This window comes from Numida meleagris, chromosome 1, assembly GCF_002078875.1.
Source record: "Numida meleagris isolate 19003 breed g44 Domestic line chromosome 1, NumMel1.0, whole genome shotgun sequence".
In the NCBI taxonomy this organism is placed as follows: Eukaryota; Metazoa; Chordata; class Aves; order Galliformes; family Numididae; genus Numida; species Numida meleagris.
In genome coordinates, this window is record NC_034409.1 from 70,251,731 (window position 1) to 70,276,621 (window position 24,891).

The following is a 24,891-nucleotide window of genomic DNA, read 5'->3' on the forward strand; positions in this document are numbered from 1 at the left end:
TCTCCTCTCCTCTCCTCTCCTCTCCTCTCCTCTCCTCTCCGTGTGTGCTTGAAGCTGCCTCAGCTTGCTGTCACTCACTAGCACAGGTCACCATCCACGTGACCATCACCCAGACTGCCATCATTACAGCTTTGCCTGGCCACTTGGGGAACAGACCCGTCGTGCCGCATCCATTCACACTGACAGACAAGGAAGTAGCTAGCTAAGAGATAGCCTCTTCCTTCACAGCAATGGCTTTGCAAAGCGACTTAGCTCCACTGAAAAAAAATGACATCCATTAATAACAAAGGAGTTATTCAGAGCCTCTGGAGACAGGGTTTTTTGGAGGGAACTTTTGTCATTTTCTGACAAATGAGGTAAACAGTTGCCACATTCCTGGTTCCAGGGCCTCTTGCTAAGTTGGTATTCACATAAAACCACTATCAATCACCACAGCCCCTCCAGAGCCGAGATAACAAAGCAAACAGCCTCTGCAACGTCCTCATCTCTCTCTGGTATAAAATTGTATTATGCTGATCAAACAGACCCACCCTGATCTTGAGGTTCAGCTCTGCTTGTGCTGTGAGCAGAGGAAAAGCTTTTCATAGAAGGAGCTCAGCTGCTGGACTAACAGTCAGCTTTCTGCAGCAGGAAACCCTGTGTGGATGCACTGATTGTTACAGGCACCAGGCATGTCCTCCTTTCCCATAAATGGAAGGACAAGAGAGAACAATGCACAATGCACCAGATTCTGAAAAAAAAACCCTTGCACTTTTGAAAGGGAAGGATATAGGAAATGAATTGCAGGACAAGTACCAAATGAAAAGCCATTCAGTTGTCTAAATATATTGCTCACCATAAAGAAGTAGAACATTATCTAATATCTCTGGCTGTGGAGTATACAAAAAAAAAAAAAAAAGGAAACAATTTTCATAGCTTGACATCTTTACAGTCTAATGATTATACTATACATTGCAAATAACATCCAAAATGTATGCTGAAGGACTGCTCAGGTTACCGATTCTAAATCTTAAAAGCTATGACATGCAAGAACAAATACTGCCTCTGCAATCTTAATTTGGCCCTCTTATTTGGGTGAATAAAAGCAGAAAGCCTCAGACTTTAGATAGGGCTTGTCTCATTTCTTTCTTTGGGAAAACTTTTCTTTCTTCAGGAGAACATCAAAATAGCTGAATGAGTCGGGTTTTCCCACTGTAGGGGCAACGCCTCAGACACAACTAACATTTGCTTCAGGTTGGATCAGTAGCTTGAGGAGGTCACAAATTTTGTTCTTCTAAACTGACTATGAACATTAGGCCATGGCATGGGATGCTGCTATCTTGATGTAGACGAGCATCATTGTGGTCCTTTTCTTCAGCCCCAGGCTGTGATTTCTTACTGGGTTACATCACCTCTGGGACCTCACAAATTCTCCCCATGCATCATAGCACCTGCAGGGGGTCAGATAAAAGGGTTACCTTTAAATGGAGGCAAATCTGTTTTGTTGCAATCATTACATAAAATTACTGCTGTCACTGGTAGCCATTGCTAATGTTTCTAAAATACCAGTTGGCTCAGGGCAGAGAGACATCTGGTGCTTAAGAGTTTAAACAAAACCCAGGCACTGGAAATTTTCAACTTGAGAAACAGACTCTGATTTTTCAACTTGTATGTTCTTTCTACTTTAGCTGACAATTCTGCAAAGGTGGAAATGTCTAGAAGTGTTTGAAAGCCAATACCTTGGGAAGTGTTAGGGATTAAATGGAATGAATATGTAGCAAATGTCAGATTGATCAGAGTGAAGTTTACTCCTCAGCTGCAGGTCTAAGAAAAAGAGGCAGAAATACCTGGGATGTGTGAAGAACAAAACCATAAGCTTCTGCCCTGGTAGATGTGTTCTTGGCAGGTGGGGGCACCTAAATGAGGCCAACTGAGAATGGGGCCCTTTGCTAAGCAGTCACAGATGCCTGAGAAATTGCTGTCCGTCAGCTGTTAAGAAACACCGTGGGACTTAATGACAGGCCCACAAGTCAGGGGTAGGCATGGCACAGATGAATATGCTGGATTTTGCTCATATTCTGCTGGGGTGTTTCAGAGGGGTTCCTTTTTGAGGCATACACCAACTGCATTAAGCTAGTGACCCATGAGTTACCCAATGCATGTGTGAGTGGTGACTAGAAAGGTTACTACATGCTCTGGACTAAGCACAGATGGAGAAATGTGAACCCCAGTTATGTGAGTCACAGTTCTGGGGTGTAGCACCTTCATACTAGGATTACTTGGATGTAGCACCTAGCTTACTAGGATTTCTCTGCCCTGCTGTTCTTCTGGAGGACATAACCTGTTCTTTTGCTCTTATAGCTCATGAGCCACCATCTTGATTCAAGAACATCACCAAAAGGCAGGTCTTTTGCAATGGGGATTGGCTGTGGATTGGAAGAGGGTGCGTTTATCTGGTGTGTTCTAGAAAGACAAGGTGTACTGTCAAGTCTTGTGCAGTGTGCTCAGAACAGTGCTGGCATGTGCCAAGGACTTCAACACCAGGAGAGAAAAAGTTTTCTGGGGTGGGTTCATTGCAGTCCTACTGAAGCAATTTGTAGAAGTGAGTGCTGTGTCAGCTGTCTTCAATATGGGAGCATTGCAGCAATGCATTCAACAGCAATGATTGCTAACAATGCTTGAGAAAGGACTACTCAAAAAAGTTCAGAGTTTTTTGGTGAGTGGAGCTTGGGATAAGCTTGGATCCCAGGTCTGCTATTAATTAAGCTAACAGGGAAAATGGCTTTTTGGAATATTTATAATTGCACAAATATATCTTCTGTCCCATCAGCGGGGCTGCGTGGGAGAGGAATGAAGACATACAGGATACAATTTTCTCTGTATTTTACTAAAGGCCATATTTTACAATTCTCACAAAGCACAGTGTATTGAAATCAATAGGGTGGCTAACGTAAATAAATTTTACTTACTGTGAATAATGGTTTCTGAACTTTGAATAATGGTTTCTGAAGTAATTCTATGCTTCTGAAAGCATGTGTTTTTCAATTAGTAGTCATGTGTTTCCTTTGAAACGTTTCTGGCAGATACTCCCTAACACAATTCTCCTGAACCACTCAGTTGGGGAGATGTTGAGTATTTCTGAAGGAAATATTAAGTGTTCAAACTTCTGGTTTATGAGCACTGAATAGAGAAAATGATGAAGATTTGAGGACATAAATTGAAAGATGATCACCAAAACACTGTATGTGTTTTCCCTCACTGAAGCATACTGATTCCTTAATGACTTGAAATTTTTTCTTCCTTCTATTAAAGCTATAAAAAAAAAAAAACAAATAAATTACTCCAAACACCCTGGGACTTGCAAAATGCCTTAAAAGTGTGGATCACAACTCGCAAGTAAAATGGCAGCAAGCTGGATAGCCTGATTTGCCTTACACTTCTGAAATCCTCCATTCATCATCAGGGTCTGATCAGCTGTGTCAGCTGAGGCTGCAGTTCATCTGGCTGATTGTTGCCCAGTTTTCCTTCAGGCTGATGTATGGCAGCCATTAAATAACTGATGCACTCAAAGGCCAATTAATTTGCATAGTTCACAAGAAAAACTAGTTTTATTATGTGCAGTTTGAACTACTTCTGATTTTTGTCAAGACTTCAAGAAATTCTGATGACAAACTCAGTAGGGGTATGTAATTAACTCAGATTTCTTGTTCCATTTGAGACTGGGGTCATTCTCACACATTTTCAGCTAACTGGAGAGACTAACATTTTTAATTGCATTTATAACATGCAGGGAGATATGACATAAAATATTTGGGCGTGGAGAGGCTAAGAGGAACCACTGCTAGAGGCAAGATAGTTGTGGGAGTTTTTTTGCCTGCTTCTTTGAGCTCTGGGGCACGTTTGCTGCTTCAGAAAGGAGACTGCAGCTATGCGTAATCATAGAATCATAGAATCATAGAATGGCTTGGGTTGAAAAGGACCTCAAAGATCATCGAGACTCAACCCCCCTGCCAAGTGCAGGGTCACCAACCACTAGACCAGGCTGTCCAGAGCCACGTCCAGTCTGGCCTTGAAGTAATGTGTCCATATAGATACTATCAGTGAGTTTCACCTCACCGGACTTTAGACATCAAAATTACCAAATGTCCTCATTTAGAAAGAATTACCTCAAGCCCCTTACTGTGACCAGAAAGCAACAGGCATCTCTGCAGAGTGTTCTCCTCCTGTCAGGCACTGAGTTGAGTTGATGATGCTGTGGGGACTCTCCTTTGTCCTTACCACAATGAACAGTGGGATAATGAGTTCAGGGGCAGGTATTTAGAAGTAGGATGCCTAACTTAGGGCATCAGTAGCCCCACTCACTCCAAAAACTTAATGATAAAAATTTCTAATACCAGTATGGATTTCCATTACCCTCATGTTCAGACTCTTACTGACACAGGCCGATATATAATTTCCTATGTAAATATAACCAACCATGCTGTTTACAATCCAGTATTACTAAATGGAATTTGTTCTGCAGTCTCCATGTTCTGGTTAGAAATGTTCTTGCCTCAGGTTTACTCATGAGCAGATCTGATTCGTGTGTTTAAGACCTATAACATACTACAAGATTTTGATGGAAAACTCAAGCCATGTAGGTTATTTATTTCCCCACACACAGCTATGTCTAGATAGACAAGCAGTTTCTTATACTGGATGTGCATGTGCAATGCCAATAATGTTTTTCCCCTCCCTTGTGAAGTCCCAGTGGTTCAGGGGCAGGACAAGTGCCTCCCCGAGATTATACCCCAGGCACAGTTACACTGCAGGTGCTGCAGGCCCCTGTAGATGGGCAGTGGATGGGCACTCTTTGGGGCAGGCCTTGACATTCTTTTTATTTTTATTTTAAACAGTAAATGCTCTTAATACTGCTGTAAAACCCTTTAAAAAAGTCTGTGAACCTTTGAATATTTCTATGTCAGTGGTAAATGATCTAAATGATCTGAATGTCTTCAATTTCAGCTCATCCCAGTTTCCCAAAAGCTCATGTTATGAGCTTTCAAGATCTGTTTCCACAAAGAGGCTGTGACATGCCTAAGATATTCAAGTGTTCTTCGCATTTGCAGAGCTCTAACACAGCAGTGTCAGATATAAGACTAAAATCCAAGAGAGCACAATGAGAAGTACAAGAGGCTTTACAAGAGCATGCCCTTCTATGTAAAATTGAAGTACATGATATGAGAAAGAGGCTCCTTTCATGCTGGCTAACAATTTGAATTTAACAGTTCCATATTATTTATAAGGTACTACTTTGCTGTAAATGCAAAGCCAGGTTGAGAAAGCAGACTGAAACCTGCCATGTGATTTGTGATGCTGCGTGCTGATGCACTGCCATTCCCTGCTTGCACAACCTTCTAATATACCCCCAAACTTTGCTATAGAGACTTTAAAAATAGAAAACTGATAGAACACCAAAACTTGCTTATAACCATAGTGCCTGATTTAGAAGTAAGAGCAGTTATTGGGAATATTATTTTACTAAGTATAATAACTTATTTTCTGTTATTCATTTGCCATACAGGGCAAATGCTTAATTTAATAATAAACAATAAATGATAAATAATCATTAACAAATATTATAATTATTAATAAATAATATCACCAATTAATAATAAATAATTAATAATAAATATTTATAAATGAAGGACAAAATTTTAAAGAAAATTTATGTGGGTTATACTCAGGGTATCTTTACTCAGGTGAGTGGCCATTACTAAGTAAATGGTCTTTGCAACAGAGGTCGAGTGCTGGCTTTAAAATACAGAATAATGCATATGGTTTAGGAGTTGATGTTAATTGAGCTGTCCAGAAAAGATACCAAGTGAATGAATAATATGGTCATACGTAAGTATTGTAAGTAAGTAGATGTATACAAGTGTGAGTGTACACACATGCATTTGTATATACACCTGCATAATACAATAATATTTAACCTAGTATTAATAATTTATATTTATCAGGCTAACAGGTTCTGTATATATTCTGCCAGGGTCTATATGTAACTGGACACATACAGTATAGAAACTAGCCCTGTTTCATCATAAAATTCAAGAAGGACTGACCAAGCTAAATAAAAGTGGGCTGACCTTCATCAGGTGACCAACCTACTCCTGGCATCCTATTTCTTTTTGCGCCAGTGCTCTTCGCCACCATGGCATCAACCAGATGCAGCTTATTAGAGTTGCTGCCTGGCACATCCTGAAGACCAACAGAGGATAAAACTCCTATGTTCCTGGGAACAGAGCAGTTGAAATCTTCTGAAGAGGTTTAGATTTGAGTGTCCTGGTGCCCGCTGCACTGCTGCAAGGTTCTGAATGCTTTCAAGTTCTGTGGAGGTCAATAAAACCTAAAGGCACTGAATTTGCAGAGGAATTACATTAGAAGCAGGAGATTTTTTTATCTGGATTCTATCAGAAAGTAGGCAGCAAGGTTGGTTTGCAAAGCAGAGCAGATAAATGTAATTCTTGGATCTCAGCTGGATCACCCACAATGGCTCCAAGTCCAGGCTCTACATTCCCTGCTAACAAGATGGGTGTGCAGGGTTGGGGGGGCTGAGTGGTTGCCTGCTGAGGGAGGTGGCCAAATCCTGCGTCACCCAGTCAGGGAGGTACCAGGTCCCTCTGCATGCTGGAACCACTCCTCAGTGCTCATCTCGGCTCAGTCCTTCTTTGGCTTCCTCAATTACGCTCCTCTCTTGCTCTCGTTTCCATTTTTTTTTTCTCTGCTGTACATTGAAGACCTTCTAGAGCTCTCATATCCCCTCCAGGAGGGCTGGAGCAATGTGCACGTGCTGTGTCCCTTACCCCTGTCTGAGCCTGAATTTGCTCCAGCTGCAGAACAGTCAGTGAAGGAGGGAGAAATCCAGTGCACCACTGGAATTCTGATCCCCAAACCCCAGGCTCTTACATTTGCTCTTTGTTAAATCAGCTTTTAAAAATTTATCTTGGCAGTGTACAGGAAATCCATTCATTTCTGGAAATTAAATGCTTATTGGTGACATATGGGAAAAAAAAAGTATCTCTTGAAATAGTTGTTTCTTTTACCAAAGAGTCTTCTTTTCTACTTTCACTTTTTAGTACTAGGCAGGCTAGTCTTCTGATGCAGAGCTCAAGAAAAAAGGTAGCAATTTCTAGTGATGAGAGCTAGACTTTAGCGTAGGATGAAACATCACAGCATTGTGTTTCCTGTAATTGCTCTTTTTCTGCAGGATTTTTTCTTTTCAACAGAATTTGTGTGGCTTTTCCAGCAGTATGAAATTTAAACCTATTTCTGTTAAAATGATTGTCTGAATACACTTCAGATAGGAACACAGAACATTTTTCATGTTAACAGAATGATTGTGGCAACAATTAAAAAGAAGAGCAAAGCCGTCACGGTGTAATCTGGTTATGGTGTTTGGTTTCCTGTTGTAGATCTCGTATGGTTGTTTGCACATAACTACAAAAGCAATATCCAATTCTTAACTTCATTTGTATTTAAGAGCAGAAGAGCTACACCTGCAAGGGCACCACTGGAAGCAGCACTGCCTGTGAAAGGGTTTCCTGCAGGATATCTCTTCCTTCTCCCTCCCTGCTTTCCCCATTGACAAAGGCCTGGAAGAGTGGAGGTGAGTTGGTGTGGACAGAAGAATCCAAGGGCCTTGGCTAATTTTAGCAGAGTGGGCAGAAACTTTCTCTTTTGTGGTTGCCTGAGCTGTATTGCCCAGCTTTACACAGAAAAAGGCTTTAACTCCGGTAGTGGGACTGTGACTGGTTTATTGCCTTTATATTATCTCATGGCTATATTGGGTTGCTGGGGCATAAAGCTTCCTTTGGTTGCAATAGGAGCTTTGTGCGTGGATCAATGACAGCACATGACCCCTGTTGAGGAGCAGTTCTTGAGTGCAGAAGAAGAAAAGCTGTGCTTGCCTGGTGTCATCTGGCTGAGATATTCTACTTGCTATGGCTTGGTTTGAATAATAATTTATGAAGCACGGAAATTTCTGTTTTGAGCAATTATGATGGCCAGCTGGTGGTTACTCTCTGTTCTATGTTATTCTTCTTTATTTGTTCACTTGTTTGTGTATGCGCATGTTTGTATTGTGGATCCATTGCATGCTTATTTTTTCATGACAGATATTTATGCTTTTTGTAGTTGCCCAGTGCAACTGTTTTTTTCAGGTCTGCGCTTAAATATCAGATGAGAGGCAGAAAGGAAGTAATAATTCAGAATGAATAATTCAAAAACACGTATCACATGCATGCATTGTAATGGGAAATCCTGCTGTGTTGTGTCAATGCTCTTGTGTCCAGTACAATCTTAGAGTACTTCTAAACAAAGAATGGGAAGCTGACAACACACAAAAATAACCTTCACTTCCTCATCTCTCCTAGCACCATGGACTTTCTGTGCCCACAGAACAGTAGGGACACGGAATTAGCCGATGGTGCTAAGACCAGAATTTGCCCAAAGATTTCCATGCTTTGGTTTGCTTATGCAGTCACCACAGAGTACTATTGGCATCAGCAGCTATTTTGCAGCAGCTGCATAATCAGGCATATATTGAAGAGATAGGGAGGAGGAAGGACACGTTTGTCCCCAGTGTTCCCAAACATAGACAATTGGACAACTGGAAAAACCATTGTGTGGTTTTGATGTGCAGCTGTTGGTGCCTTTTCTCTGTAAGACTGACGAGAATGCAGTGCTAGAAAAACTGATGATGGTATGTGTCTTCTGGGAGGCCAGCCTCACACATTCCCCAGCTGTTCTGCTTACGGTCCTCTGTTTGGCCTCCTGTGCAGATGCAGATGATACAGCCAAGCCAGGGACTCTTTCTTATATTCCACACATCTTGCCTTGTTCTAAAATCATATGTAAGGGGTATCTTGGTGCACGTCAAGACATTTCCTTGCAGAAATGTACACTTAAGTGAGATGAACATCCCTGCCAAACTCCAGCTGGTTCAATGCTAGTGACATGTAGAAGCTCATCTTCCAATATACTGACCAAAAAAACGAGTGAGAAGCACCCAAGTGATTTGGTCCATTGTTCCTCTGGAAATGCCTCTCTCAGTGTGTCAGAGAGGATGTCTAAATAACTGGCTTGGGGTAGATGCTCGACTTTCAGATGGCGAAATTGACTGAGGTTAATCCTGCTCTTTATCACCACTCTAGATTTGAATAAAGTGACCAACCAGGTATTAGACATTTTCTGTCTTTGCTACAATCCTCTGTTATCTGAAATCTCCTCACAAAGAATTTAGACTGGGATCAAATTAACTTTCAATGCTCTTTTAGCCTTCAGCTTCTTAAAGTTCTTACAGTTTAACAGACTTTCAAAAAGTCAGATCATCTCGCAGCTCTTTTCTGAATGCTCTTCCACCTGCTATTAGCATGTCTTCTGCTACAGGTGGTGAAGGTGATGTTTCCCTCCAGCACTCTCACCGCTGCTAGTGAGATAACAGCTCCCTACCTCTAATTGGCATTTCTGTCTTTATATACTTAATAATTTATTTAGCTGACTTAGTTATCATGCGGTGCAGGAAGCTCATGGTGGCTAATTACCTATTGTATTCCTGGATATTTTAAATGGAATCAGCAATGCCTGCAGCAGAACAGTTAAGAATAGGTTGTGCTTTTCCCCTGACTCTTGTATACCCACCTTCTGCTACATAATGCAAAATGTGCATGTTGGTGCAGTGAGGCAGGATCCTCCTCTTTGTCAGCCTCCAGGAACCTTGCCCTAGCACGAGATTTATATGTGCAAATCCACTCAATGTGCTGCCATGTGGTTTCCATGAAACCCAACTGGAAAAATCAGTGTTCGCCTACGTTGTGTGCAGAGCAGGCTGAACTTGGGATAGTTGGAGCCAGAATCTACAGACATCTACGCACCTCCACAAGATTTACTGCCTGCTAGTTTTGAAGGATGGGTGATCCCTGGAAACCGCATTATTAGTTTGGGGGAAGAGGGCAGGGTCAGTTACTTGTTCTTGTCAAATACATCCTCCAGTGGGGCTCTCAGTAGCCAGATCAGCTTTTCTGCCTCATCTATCACACTAAAATAACTGTACTGTGAACACTGTGAGGATAAATACATCTCAGAGCATCAAGTGTTCATTTACTTCTATAACATACAGAACAGTGTGTAACTCCAGCTATGGCTAATAGTCATGAGAACTGACTTCAAGAAGGATAAAGAAGCACAAGCAAATTCCTTAATTTTTCACTAATTTTGTTATCTAAACTTCCCAGACCATGTTTGCAGTAATCTAAATGGGAGAAAGGGGCAAAGGAAATAAGGCAGAGATTGGCCATACAAACACTGGAAGATTGAGACTTGTGATGGGAATTGGATTACCCATCACTACCCCAATGCTTATCAAGCACTTTTTCTGTTATTGTGCTTCATTCTAACCCCTCCCCTACAGCTAGCATTATTTTGTGGATTACAGGTTAAGTACAGTTGTGTTACCACTTCAGGTATTTTCACTCTTTGAGTTCCTTTCACTTTATGTACTCCCAGGGAAAAGAGTCAACCTAAGCAACAGTTGGCAAATACTGAACCAAATTATTTTTGGTTTCAGTAGCATCATAGCCCGGTTGTATTTTTAACAGATTCACAAAAGGTCACCGCGATTTTTATCTTCTTTTAGTTGTACAAACAAACAGTAGGGCTCTTTTAGCAGGGATGCCATTCTTGCTCTGTGCTTTCAGAGGCTTCATGGAAGAGTAAAATAGAAAAAAAAAGAAAAAAGTTGGTCCCCATCCACTCATGTAATTTTCTTCAAAATGTCTGAAAAATGTAGATTAAGCAAGCGTTTCTGTAGATTATTTCAGTTATTAACTTCAGCAGCATAAGAGAAGTTTGAGAGTTTTTTAGTGATTGGAGAGGACGAATTCTGGCTGCTTTCCAATCAGAATTTCTTTAGACTGTTTCATGTGAAACTGTGATCAAGGTGAGCTGTTTGTACAAGGATGATAAAAGATTCTGTGCTCAGAGCTTCAGTGACTCATCACTTTCAAGGGATGAGAAGTTGGGAATGCAGTAGAAAATAACGTGCTGCCCTCATCTGCGTGACTGATTAAAATCTGTATCGCTAATCAAGCTAGAATACAGTTAATGACTTTAATTAATTTACTGTAATTTTTGATGAAACTCACTGCAATTACTTGCCCACATGCTGCTACATGATAGTAATGATTTTCAGCAGGAAGAAGGCAGACTTTTCAGCATGCTTCAGCTCTCCTGGCAGCACCGCTTTAATGACTGCAAGGAATTGCTCTAACGCAGAGCTCGCCTCAGCGGTGTGATTAGCTCCTATTAACACACACAATCTCCCTTAGCCATGAAGGCTCCTTTGTACATAACCTACTCAACTTTGTGCCACAGCACCAGTCCTTCAGAAAGAAAAACTGTAGGCAGCCCTTGTGCCCTTTAAATTTGAGCCCATCAGTCATTGCTCTGCCAGGTGATCGCATGACCCTCTGAGCAACCCCCTTACCATCGCTGCTGTAACATCTGCTGTAAATGGTCACATCACCACCATCCTTCCTTCCATCTGTGAAGCTCTTTGGAGCCTAAGTAAAGGATACCAATACACACAAGCAAAAGGAAACAGATCACCCTATTGGGTAGTAAAGAGGAGTGGCTCAAGTATTTCCCAGAGAGCTACTTGCTTCATGGTTTCCTGTCGTTTAAGATGGGTGCCCACTTTCCACCATTTATTCCTTTGATGCTGCTCTGTGGAGGCTGCATGGTGCTGTGCTGATAAGCCTGTCTTCTCTGGTGTTTAACATCACGTGTCGCAGGTTTGCCTCCTTGTTCTGTCTGGGATCATGTTATTACCTGCCGCTGGACTAACATTATTTATATTTTTAATTGCTTGAGCTATATTTGTCATACTCCTGCTGCTAAATGCTTTAAACTAGATTCATCTCCTTAGCATTTCTGATTTCCTAGGGACTTCCTATGGCACACTTCAAAGTCTTTTCAGAGGCATTATTTTTTCCTGCAGTAAATAGATTTTCTTTATAATTACAGTCATAGATATCTGTGTACATGTGTTCATAGAATCATAGGATCATAGAATCACCAAGGTTGGAAAAGACCTACAAGGTCATCCAGTCCAACCGTCCGCCTGTCACCAATAGTTCTCACTAAATGATAACATTGGTTATGTAACTTCTCCAAAACCTTTTAAATTCTTGAAAATGGTTTTCTGATTGACACAAATGTTCTCTCATGGCTTAATGGACAGTAAAATGACTATAACATTTCCCAAATTTCAAAGCTTCTTCATCTATTTTGCTTTCGAGACTGGAACAACCATTTATCTGATATCTCCTAATGATGAACACACTGACTGTGTCTAATTGCTGGCCTTCTCTTGAACTGTGTGGTGAAAGATCAATATAAAATCAAGGTCATACAAACATGTTTTATCACTTTTCTGATGGAATGCCTAATTGCTTGCTGTCGTTATCTGCATCATGAACTAATCAGCAACAGTGACAATAGAAGTAATGATGTAGCAGATCCTTGACCTCAGCTCTCAAGGCAAATAACTGCCTGACATTGTTACCATTTATGGTCACATTCAGCATTATTACATAAGATTTTGATGATTTGATTATTGTTTGGTACTCCGTGGCATGCCGTTATTTCATGTAGAAATGTTAGCACACTCTAAAAGATCTTCTGCTCCCTTACAAAAGGATTATTATATATAGCTCTTGTTTAATAATTCTGAGAATAATAAGCTGCTCTGTACATGACCTACGTGGTATCACCTGCTTGTTCCTACTTGAGTTAGGAAGTAAGCTATCTGTTTCTCAATAACCAAAATAGATGCTGGAAGTGACTTTCCAAGACACCGAAAGCAATGAGATTTTCATTTAGTGCATGTGCTGCTGAGTGTCTGGTTCCTAGAAGGAGGTAATGGGTAGGAGAAATAACTAGTTAATGAACTATATGGCCTTGAAAAATGAATGTGGCTTTTGTTGTAACAGAAATGATGAGATTTGTTGATAAAACTTGTGATACCATGCTCACTCCTGTGTATGACACCATAGTATTGTGACATTATGCAGTAGAATTGCAGGGTTAGTTGATTTCTTCTGATTTTGTATGGATTTTATACTGTTATCTGCTAATTAAGCAACATATCTCTGGATTTGTTGTAATGTAGATAAACAAAGGATCTGGCTCCAAGACAATCTCCTCAAAATATAAGAGAAAAATTGAAAATGGAAGTTGTTCAGAACCGGTTTTCAGTATTTTACTAGCTTTCATTTCTCTGTGTGTAGAGTTTATTTAGCAATTGTCTTCAGATAATCATTTAACTACTAACTTTTTTACTAATTGCTGTTTTCTGACAATTTGTTACTGCATTTAAGTTAGTTTAATTACTTCAATGGTTTACTTAAAAGAAAAGACTTTCAGGAAGTTGATAAATACGGCAGTCCCAGTTTGATGGGAAGGCTGAGAAATAAGTACGTAGATAATACTGATCATCTCGTATCCAATGAATCTGCATGTGACAAGAACATATAGAGATAAATGTTGTAATATTGGAACTAACTTACATAACAAAAGGAAAAGGAGAATAGGTATGAAACAAAGCATTTGTATTATTTATGCAACAACAAAAGAGGCAGTGTCTACCAGCATATACAAAGGATTGCCTGGATTTGGACTGAAGAGAGCAGAAACCTTACCTATTGTCTTAGCTTCACATCAATAGCAAATTTCAAAAAACAGGAAAGAAAGCACAGAGTAACTTACGTATCTTGAATTGTTTAAAGGAAAATGATGAAATTCAAAATGGAACCTTTCAAGTTATTTGTATGATTATAGTACTGAGGCAAGTAGCAGGAATCAGAGCATTAACGACTCTGGGGTGCTTGGTTCCAAGTCCGTTGTCCGCTTGTGTTCCTGTTTCCTTCCCTGGAGCCCAGGCAGAAGAGATTTGCAATGCAAAATCAGTTTTATCGTCTTGCTCTTCTAGGAGCAGAAAGTGATTTCCCTAGCTTTGTTTTTAAGCAATTTCTGTTTTTACTGTTATGCAGTTCCTATCAAAGAGACAAGAATATTTAGACAAAATCTGTTTAACAATATCTTTATTCTAAATGAATAAATTATTAAAAGAATGGTAGATGTTACCAGATACATTTAACATTTGTTACTAGACAGATATTCCAGGACTTTAACTCCTATGTAGCTTTCTCCTAAAAGCTCAAACAGATTATTTCACTTTCTTTCTTTCTTTTTTTCTTTAAAAAACAAAAACAAAAATAAAAAACTATTGGTGCTCTAGTTTTCCATACTTAATCTTGAACATAATACAACAATCTAGCTAGGGGTTGTAAATAAATTCTGCCTTGAATCTGGCAGATTTAGTTCAGTTTGTTGCTGTAATTAACATATATGGCAGCAGCCTCTGCTCAGAATCCTCCCACCGCCCCAACACTGAGTACTTTTGCTGAACTGTGGCCATGGTCACATTGCACAGCTGCCTCTCTTCAGAGCAAGTGTCCCTAGTGAGGTGACAGCAGCAGGGCTGCCTGTGCAGCTCTTAGAAATTACTGAATCGGAGGACCTACCAAATGCGGATATTTAGATCCAGAGGTAATGTGTATTGTGTTTCAAAAGGTAGTATCAAAGGAATTATTTCACATAGTCTTTTTAGCCACCAGCAATGAGGCCGTGGCTTTTTTTCCACAGCTCCTGTGGATGTGCTTAGTTATCTGCTAGCTTTTGTGCTCAACTGGTATGTTTTTGTTTTCTTCTCTCTTTGTAAGAGGTTTGGTAGTCACTGGAAGAGGTGTGAAGTACTGGTGCGCTAAAAAATATTCTACTTTTTGTCTTAAAGACAGTGCATCTCAGAGGAACTCACAGCAAAAGCAGGCTGCAACATTTCATATGGGAAAGTTAAAACAGACTTGCTTTTGTCTAACTCATTCCAACTGCATAAAGGAAATAAGAACAAGCTCACCCTGCTGGACTGATAGCTTTCCTGATCCAGGGCAAGCAGCACATTTCTGAAACTGTGACTCATGTGGCATAACGTAGATGGTCACATACAGAGTAGACATAGCCCTGAAGACAGAGGCAGCAGTCAGCCTTCATGACAGCATCCCTGCACTATGCATTCTTGATGGATGTGGAGAGGAGTTTCACATTACCAGAACAAGGCAGATCACATTCAGCTGTTCCACAGCTACAACACAGCCTCAGGAAATCTGGAAAACACTGCTAGGTTGCCCTTGTGCACAGCGCCTTTGTGTGATCACCCTGACCTTTTTTATTCATAATCGACCAATAGTATTCCTGTGGTAGCAAGACCATTTTTTTATCACTGGTCTGGATTTTGACTCTTCAGCTAAGAATATTTTCTTGTATTGCTCCCTGGCTTGCATTTAGCTGGGCAGCAGTAAGGATTTCCTTGCTGCTTGTTGCTGTTTGATGTCCAGCTGTTAAAAGCCTGCTCGGGCTGCTCCACCTGCAGATTCTCACATGGACCAGTAAGCGTGGAAGGGCCCAGCTCACGCACCTCAGCAAGGACCTGAAGGAACCACCACAACGGCCAGCCACTTGCAGGCTGCTTTTTTGAGTCTGTGACGGTGTTTGGGCTGCAGGAGGTACATCCACCAGGACCTGGACTCAGACCACACAGGCCTTAGGACAGCCCTCAGATGGTTTCCATACTAAAGAAGAAATCAACATTAGTTGAGCTACAAAAATCTGTACGCTATGTGATGAAGCAACGTTATTCTAAATTAGGCTCGATGTTTCTGAGATTAATGATTTCTCTTCCTGTCCTTACACAACACTGCAAGCCCTCTACACATTAGCTAGCAGCGTGTATAATGGATTCCAGACTTCTTTAACTATAATAATATTATGACTATACATGGCCCTTCTTGTCCCAAGTAAACAATGAAGTGGTCTGCTACAACAAGATGTTTAAACACCTTGGGGATGGTGCCACCCACCTTATGCTATTGGCTCGCATGATCTTTTCTCTCTGACATCTCTGTCTCAGTTATTGGTTTCATAGACAATTCATAGTATTTGAACTAAACATTAAATGAAATGATAAAATAGTGAGCATTTACGTGATTTTTTTAATCCAGGGAGACCCTACATTGCTTTACAAACAGTATGTTAATCCACTGTTCTTGGGATTCTTGCTTATGCTGTCCGTCCTCCACAGTAAGGAGACAAAGTCTGCAGTGTTGCTTTGATTCTTCATAGAATGATAGAATCATTTGAGTTGGAAAGGACCATTAAAGTTCATCTTGTCCAAGTCATCTTGAACAGGGACATCTGCAGCTAGATCAGACTGCTCAGAGCCCCATCCAGCCTGACCTTGAATGTCTTCAGGGACAGGGACCACCTCTCCGGGCACAATGATATGCAAGATATACAAGAATCGCATTCTTGTTATCATAGAGTACCATCTTCTAGAATGAACGTGTTTTTTTAACTGCATTATGAAAAATGTAGTACAGGAAACTAAAACTTTGACAACTTTGAAACCCTGTGAACTTTTTTGGGAAACATTTTTAACAGCGTGTAAGTTTTGTATCCTGGGATATACGTGTATCTCACTGGACTAAAAAAATCTGCTTTGCATTTTCATATAATATTTTATTATTTTTGAGCAGAAAGCAAGCTCATTTTTAAACTGGAGCTGTTCTTATGGTATGACACCAACTATATTTACGTAAGTGTATTTGTGCAGTGTTAAAAAACGTTTATTTTCTTTGTAGGGGAAAAAGCAGGGATAAGTTTGATGCTTTAAGTTGATTTTATAAAGTGGAATCTTGCTGTTGTCAGAGCAGATCAAGCGGTTGGTGTCATCATCAGGAATAATGGAAATTCAAGTATAAAATACAAAACTAAAGAGACTAATAGCTGAGCAATCTTAAAAGCAGTGATAGAAATGATAAATCTGGTAACTCCGTTACACTCCTCTGACAGAATGATTAAATTTTGTGAAGACAGGACTGAGACCATTTATCAAACACAGACTGCAGCAGAAACAGACTTTGAAACTAAACCTAATTTATACATATATTGCAAAATTTCCATATTTTCATGTATATAACCTGCAGATTATCTAATGAAGAAATAAATAGCCAGGCAACCTACTCTTATTCCCCACTGTCTTAGCATGTGCTGTAGTACACAAGACTGTATTTTTCTGTTAGAGCTCCCTACTTAAAAACCTCTTCCACACACTAATCACCTTGCCTGTGATCATCACTGCCTACTGCTTTTTCCTCTGTATTTTCATATGTCAAGCATAGACTGAGACATCTATGAATTTAAAGGGCTGTGAGTTTTCAAAAGTTGCAGGTTATAAGCTTGAAAATATGTTATCTTCTGCTATGTCTCACATCCTGAAATACAAGGGTTAAATACGGATTTGCTAAGGAAACAGCTACTTATTTCTTTCATTGAGCAATGAAAGGAACTAGAAGAAAATAATTTTATGGGAATTAATGGGAGCATAGACAGACGGTGCAGTGGGGAAGGGGCCGGGGTTACTAGAGTGATTTATCCATGCTCATCTCCTGCAAACACAGGAAAAAGAACATGTGATATGCTCACCTGATCCTAACATACATTCTCCGCTTAATGCTTCAAAAAAAAAAAAAAAAAAAAAAAAAAAAAAAAAAAAAAAAAAAAAAAAAAAAAACAAAAGTCAGTAAAGAAAGGAGAGTGATCAGGAGTTCTTCAAAAATTACTGGACAGTTGTCTTTCATATGGCGGAACTACCAATTGGTATAACTGAGCCTAATATTTTAAACTTAAGTACGTTCATTCACATAGTCATTACACTTTTGTATGCACACACACATACACACATGTATTAAACTAAAAATACAATCAGTGTATGATTGAACAGTTGATTTTAACCTGTATGGCTTTTTTGACTGAAGACTGGGAATTCCACATGAAAAAAAGCTGCAGGGATTGAAAGGAGAAGAAAAAAGAAGAAAAAAAAGGAGTGGAAGAACAGAAAAGAAGAATGCTTATATCTAAGTACAATCTTAAGTGGTATTAATAGGATTCTCCCATTTGGACAAGACTTGCTAAGCCTAAGCTGCACCGTATGCACCTGGTACTGACTGCTATGACAAATGAGCTCCTCTTTCACTGATCCTTTTCAGTGCTAAGTTTTCTTTCAATTACAAAAAGTCTTCAATGATTTTTCACTCTAGATTTACATTTAAAATTAAAGAACAAGTTATGATATAAAAGGACTGTTTCTAACATCATCCTGTTTTCAACATTGTACTCCCCAAATCTTTCAGATCAAGACCAACACTGCAACTTTACATGCTTTATGACATCAGAATTACCACTGGTTTTTACACCCTGCTCATTCATGGATCATTTTATTTTGCCAATATCCCACTCTCTGGAACACTTCTAAAACACACTGGTGCACCATCTTCTGAGTCTGTATGCTGTTTAGAAAACTCATCTTGACAAGAAAAAAAATCACCTGCCCTACACGACATCTTTTTCAGAATATCATATTATTCAGGTGTCTTCCTTTGATTCTTTTTTGTTTGGTATAAACAATCAAAAATCATTTTGCAACAATTTGTCCTATGGTTATGTCTTTAGTTTCTTGTGTTTGTATTTTATGTTCTCACTGCTTCTGAATCTGTCTCCCATTTGGTCTTGTTGTGGGGTTTTTTTTGCTTGTTTTGTTTTGTTTTGGTTGCGTTTAACTTTACAGTAGCCTACTTGTGTCATCCTGTCAAATAAGATTAAGCTATGCTTTTTTAGCTATGCATATAAAAAACTAACCTGGTTTTCATGTTGTTTCTGTGTCTCATACCCCAAATGGAATTGTGACATCTCATATTGAAGCAAGTGTTGCTATTTATACAGTCTTTTAAAACCAGACCAACAGACACCTAGATACATATGGCAAATAGTCTGTGATACTAGATGAAAATTAACTTTATAATGGTTGATGTAGAAACAACAATTTATAATTTATTTATACCACAGAGTGGAATCTTCAAATAGTTTAGGTTGATAGGAACCTTAAAGACAATCTGGTTCCAACCCTACTGCTGTAGGCAAGAACACTTCCCACTAGATCAGGTTGCCCAGAGCCTCACCCAGCCTTACCCAGAGTGCCTCCAGGGATGGGGCTTCCACAGCTTCAGTGGGCAACTTCTGTTGCACTGTTCCAGTGCCTCATCTCTCTCTGAGTAAAAAAAAAAATTCATAATATCTAAACTACATCTACTCTCTTTAGCTTAAAGTGAATACTTGTCCTGTCACTATATTTCTCTGAAAATGAATGCATCTTTCCTATAGGTATCCTTAAGGTACTGGAGGGCCTCAATGAAGTTCCCCCTGAGCCTTCTCTTCTCTGAGCTGAACACACCAAGTTCCTTCAGCCTTTCTTCATAAAAGAGGTGCTCCATCCCTCTGAGAATCTTCATGACCTCCTCTGGACCCACTCCAACAGCTCCATGTCTTGTGCTGGGTGCCCCAGGCCTGGATGCAGTACTTCATATGGGGCCTCACAAAGGCAGAACAGAGGGGGACAATCACCTTTTTTGCCCCGCTGGCCACCATTGTTTTGATTTAGCCAAGTTTACAGTTGCCTTTCCAGGCTGCAAGTGTACACCTTGGGCTCATGTCCAGCTTTTCGTCCACAAGAACCCCAAGTGCTTCTCTGCAGGGCTAAATCCATTTGTCAACCAGTCTCTACTGATGTCTGGGACTGCCCCTACCCAAGTGTAGCTCCTTGTACTTGGACTCGTTAAACTCCATTTGTTTCACGTAGGCCCACTTCTTAAGCTTGTCCAAGTCACTTTGGATGGCATATTTTCCTTCTGTCATATCAACTGCACCCTCATCTTAGTGTCATCAGCAAATCTGCTGAGACTGCACTCAGTCCCACTGTCTATGTCATTAATGAAGTTAGTAGACAATACTGGTCCCAGTGCAGACCTCTGAGGAACACTCCTCATTACTGATCTCCACTTGGACACAGAGCAGTTAACTGTAACTCTCTGGATGTTGGTATCCAGCCAATTATTTATTCACCAAATAGTCCACCCTTCAAATCCATCTCTCTCCAATTTAAGAGACAAGGATGTTGTATGGGAGTAGTAAAACTATTTACCGTTGAAAAATGGCAGCATCTATTTCTCTAAGGGAACAATATTACAAGATGATGTAAGATATTCCAGAATAACAAATTACTCCTAAGCAGTAATTACATAAGACAATTCGTAATACAAAGAATTACGTCTTATGTACTCAAATAGTGCCACACAGCCTGCAGTTGGAGATGCGTCCAAACGCAAATGACTGTTCACACTACAAAGTAACAGAGTCAAAAAATACATCACAGTATGGCTTAATTTACTTACCAGGCAGATGTACTCTGAAAAGACATCAGGGGTGGGCTTAAAGCATCTCCTTTTAGAGTATGTACTGTCTGTGACATCTGAGGCTGTGGCTGAGGCTGAGTTTGAGGCTGTGTCTCTGGCTGAGGCTGAGTCTGTACTTGGCTTGGATCCTGAGCAGGATTAATCCATCGGCTCTGTCCTTGTGTCATCCACTTTCCCTGGATTCCCCACCGTGCTAGGTAAAATTTGCAAATATCATAGTTCATTGAAGAGTAATATAAAAGGTCCAGTACCAGCAAGATCACCACAAAAAAGCCATAGATCCACACCCCTAACAGTGCACTGTAGTTGCTGTGAAAGAAAAGAAGGGAAAATGAGTCAGGTAATATGCCAGTAATTATCATTGTATTAAAATTTATTTGTTTCTTTAACTATATAATACATAGACAACAATTTTTTTCTTTTAAAGTACATAATTAAGAATTATAGGTACTGTTGTATGTGTGACATGGGAGGCTTTTAAAAATGAAGACCCTCTTGTCCTGCAAACATTTTTATTTCTCTCTCATCTGTGTACATATACCAATGTGGTCTGTGATTAACTCCAGTGCTTTAAATGAGGCCACATGTGAACAGCTGATGATGTTAGGTGAGGTAAAGAAGAGCAATGAGCGTGAATGGCCACCTCCTTCCGCATATGACCATTCCTTCTCCGCCACTGAGTGCAGCCCAGTTCCCTAGGGTCTCTGCCCAGGCAGATATGGGATATAGCTGCCACTTCCCCCTTCACAGGATCAGCCAGTAGCAAAACTGAGCATACATTCCAGAGTCATAGACACAGACAGGCTGCTCCATCCAAGGGTTGCCTTCAACAGCACTTACACACAGCACTCACGTAGAACAGACACAGGCAGCCCAGACCCCTTCCTCCTCTCTGTCTGCCTGGTAGAGACGTAAGGTCACTAATATAGGCATACATCTAGCTCTCTCTAGGCTCACGCACACACACACATTTGCAATCCTTCACGCACCTGGCATGGACCCTCTGTCCATCTAGCACTCCCCCAGACCTCACAGATACTGGCATACCCCTTCTGTCTGCCTGGCACCCCTCTCTGTATCCTGGGCCCCATACCTGCTTCATGGGATTCCTACTTGCTGGCTGGTCCAGCTTGAAGTTAGCTGGTGAAAACATACTGCCCTTTCCCATGCACACCCCCTTGTGTTTGCAAAGCTCTGTGGCACACTCCATGTTCAGACCCTCTTGGATCACAGTCGTACCAGCTGCAAGGTTCATACTTCCTTGAAGCAGTGCCCATAGTTCATTAGCATGCCAATGCGTGTGACTGGGAGGTTTGCTTCTTGTGATGCCTCCCACCTTAAAAGTCCTCCATCAGATAACACTATTGGAATAAACATTCTTACACTCTTACCTGCTCTCATAAGTTAGTGACTGACCAGACTTGGTGCCCATCACTACTTCCTTGTCTTACCATCTCTTGTTTCATTGAAAGAGGTCCTTGACCAGATACCCTTAAAAGACCAGATGTTCTCTTTCTACATACCCTTACAGACAGATCCTGTGTTTTATTCTATAAATTCCCTCTCCCAGAGAGTAACCCCTCTGGATGCAACAAGGCATATGAGTGAGGATTAACCATATGAAAATATGCTGCAATCATTGACCCTGAGGAGGCATCTACTATTAAAAATGTTTGCTGCTGACATGTATTACAAACTTCCTGTCTTAAAAGTTGCTTGATGTGCTTGGACTTGCCTTCGGTTCTACAATTAATTACTGTTGGATGCAGCAGATAATATTACAGGTATAGTCTCTCAAGTGCAACTGCTAAAGATCCATTAGTTTGCTAGTAGTAAATTAAAGAAGGAAAAATACTGACAAGATCTTATTGTATTATGCATTCAATAGGAAGGAAACCATGTACTAAATCTATATGTACATGTTGGTGTAGCTATAGGGTTTATCTGGGTAAAGGCAGTAAAAATTATCAGCTGCTGGCATGGTACACAGAGCTTTTCAGCTAGGACAGATGAGTAAAGTTTTAAAAGGAAGATGAAAAAAAGAAAGAAAATAGGTCGAGAAGTGGGAGATCAGAAGAAATAGTGCTAAAGCTCTGCAGACAATGCAGTACTAAAGGTAAACAATGACTATCAGGTGTAAGTGCAGTCTGGATTGGAAACTCTGTGAGTGAGGAAGATGAGGTGAGAAAAGAGAAACTAAGAAACAATTAAGAATGAATTTGTTAGGTGCACAGGAAAGAGCACTGATCTAGACCTAAGAGCTTATGTGGAAATAGGTGTAGAGACCATGAAAATGAGCAAGCAGAAGAGATACTAATAAAAAATGTCATTAGGATGACAGTCATGGGGAAAAATAATCTTAAAGTAATAGTAATCAGTAAGTATCCCCATCCGTGTGGACCTGAACTTACACGAAGAGAATCAAATACAATCTCAACCATGCTCTTTCACAGACACTCGGAGAAACTTTGAAGGAATTGTATTTCAGCAGAACACTGATCAAACCTGAAGTGCTTCGTGAAAAAAAAAGGGCTGAGAACACATACTCTAGACATGAGCCAGAAGGATATTTTGACAACTTAAAAATATGTCCCAAACTCTTTCAAATCTAAAACATTTCAAGCTCCTGTTTTGAACATTCACTTCTGTATGGCTCTTTCATTTTATACTTTAAAACAATCAGTATTTGAAACAAGAAATCATATGAGAAATCAGAATTTTAATTTCTGTTGCTGCCTGTGAGTGCATAATGAGACTGATTCTCCTCTCCAGCAAATGATCTTTCTGCTAAACTGATAAACACACTTAGATTAAATGAGGCTCCATAGCAAACAACTGTGAGTAAGGAGAGGAAAGCTGGGGCAGTTAATAGGCCCTTTCTGTGTTACTGAAGGATTATGCTAGCCTAGGATTTCAAACATTTCAGTAAATTCCTAGAAGGATTGGAAGTAGACAAAGCATAGTGCTTCTGAAAGCCCTTAACTCAAAAGTCAGAACGAAATCCACTGTGACAAATCCTGTCCTTCTACATCATTACTGCCAACAGGGTCCATGTTACAAATATGTGAGCTGTGTTTGATCTACAGTAAGAGTGGAAATATTAGAAAACATGTTATTTTTGTTTGGGCAGCAGTTTGAGAGGGAGGAACATTTCTTATGGTTACCTCAGAAGAATTCATTACTATTTCAGGCATTTAGTTTTACCCATCTGAATTTTGGTTAGTGAAAATTAGAGTTATTTTGAGTGTTCCAATTTAAAGCAACAATTTATTAATCATACCATATATGAATTCTCCATCTGTTCCTTCTAAGTAACATCTGTTCATCACAAGTACAGAGATGAAAGAGTGCCTTATTTAACTTAACAGACAGTGGGACAACATCACTATCAAAGGGGCCTTGTGAAAAATCATAAGCAAAACTAATAGAGTAGTGCGTTACATACACAGAGGGAAATGCCATATTTTGATACATTTTGTTTCTCAAACTATTACGTTGGTAGAAAATACTAATTTTGCTGATGATCACTAACTACCATAAAAATTAAAACTTCCCTACAAATTGAGGAGATGCCTTAATTAGATAATAAACAACCTTGCTTTTGTACCACTGAGTAACAGTAGGGCCAGAACTGGGAATCAAAGCACCTAGGACTCACTCTCATTTCATTAAGCTGAATGATTTAATTTTAAAAGTTTCACCTTGCAATCTGATTTTTCTGTACTTTTGTGCAGAAGTTTCATTTTAATTAAAAATAAGTCTGAATGGATTCCAAATCTGTCAAGATTCCAATTATTGGAGTTTGTTCCTTCACCAGGACAGTCAAGTCTAATAAGTTGCTTCAGTGTGGTTGTGTCTCCTTCTCCCTTTCCCCAGACGAAAAGCCTGCCTTTACCTCCGAATTCTCCCACCCTCCCAGCAGGTCATTTTGGAGCTTCTCTTTTAGCTTCAACACAAGGCTTAGCATTGTAATGCTGGAAGTGTCTTCCAAGGCCATGCTGCCCAGTTCTCTGCTGTTGCAGACCCACAAACAGAAAAACTGAATCTGGAGTAAAGTTACATGATCATTCCCTCGTAGCTTGTATGTGAAACAGAATAATTCATGGATCTACCACAAAAGCTTAGGAGTTCTTTATTTCAAGGCACTTCGGCTTTCACAGAAATAGAATGTATATATGCTGTAGAATTGATGCAGAGCCTACTTATGTAAAGATTTGCTCTGGCTTCAAGAAGCCTTGAATTGGGCTCTCTGAGGAAAATAAATACTTTTTTTACCCGTCTCATCCTATTCCATGTACAAAATCATACACAGATTTCTCTGACATCCCTACAAAGAAGTGAAAATAGACAGATTATGTTATTATTTTTACCCATATAATTCCTTCTGTCTAATTTAGTAATTTTTTGATAGAGATGGCAAGCAGGTTTTGGACTAAGCTGTTTTTAGAAG

At 40.0% G+C, this 24,891-nt stretch overlaps 1 protein-coding gene and 1 long non-coding RNA gene across 8 annotated transcripts in view; one reads left to right on the forward strand and one right to left on the reverse strand.

Moving 5' to 3' along the window:
* Positions 1-14,944, forward strand: part of LOC110396913 — a 44,055-nt gene extending 29,111 nt beyond the window's left edge. Inside the window, exons 2-4 of the long non-coding RNA XR_002437362.1 lie at positions 7,502-7,627; positions 7,845-11,810; positions 14,873-14,944. This is a non-coding gene — a long non-coding RNA (uncharacterized LOC110396913). The remainder of the gene's footprint in view (positions 1-7,501; positions 7,628-7,844; positions 11,811-14,872) is intronic.
* KIAA1644 (KIAA1644 ortholog) overlaps positions 1-24,891 on the reverse strand; it is an 81,932-nt gene that overhangs the window by 6,175 nt on the left and 50,866 nt on the right. For 2 of the 7 annotated variants that reach the window (XM_021392798.1, XM_021392787.1), the window contains 2 exons: positions 20,421-20,750; positions 14,104-15,707 (listed from right to left, as the gene is read on the reverse strand). In XM_021392798.1, coding sequence (XP_021248473.1) covers positions 15,692-15,707; positions 20,421-20,750 — 346 coding nt within the window. In that variant the 3' untranslated portion in view covers positions 14,104-15,691. Of the gene's footprint in view, positions 1-13,785; positions 14,073-14,103; positions 15,708-19,161; positions 19,241-20,420; positions 20,751-24,891 lie in introns of those variants that run through there. The other 5 variants (XR_002437347.1, XR_002437336.1, XR_002437350.1 and 2 more) reach the window with 5 other exon arrangements.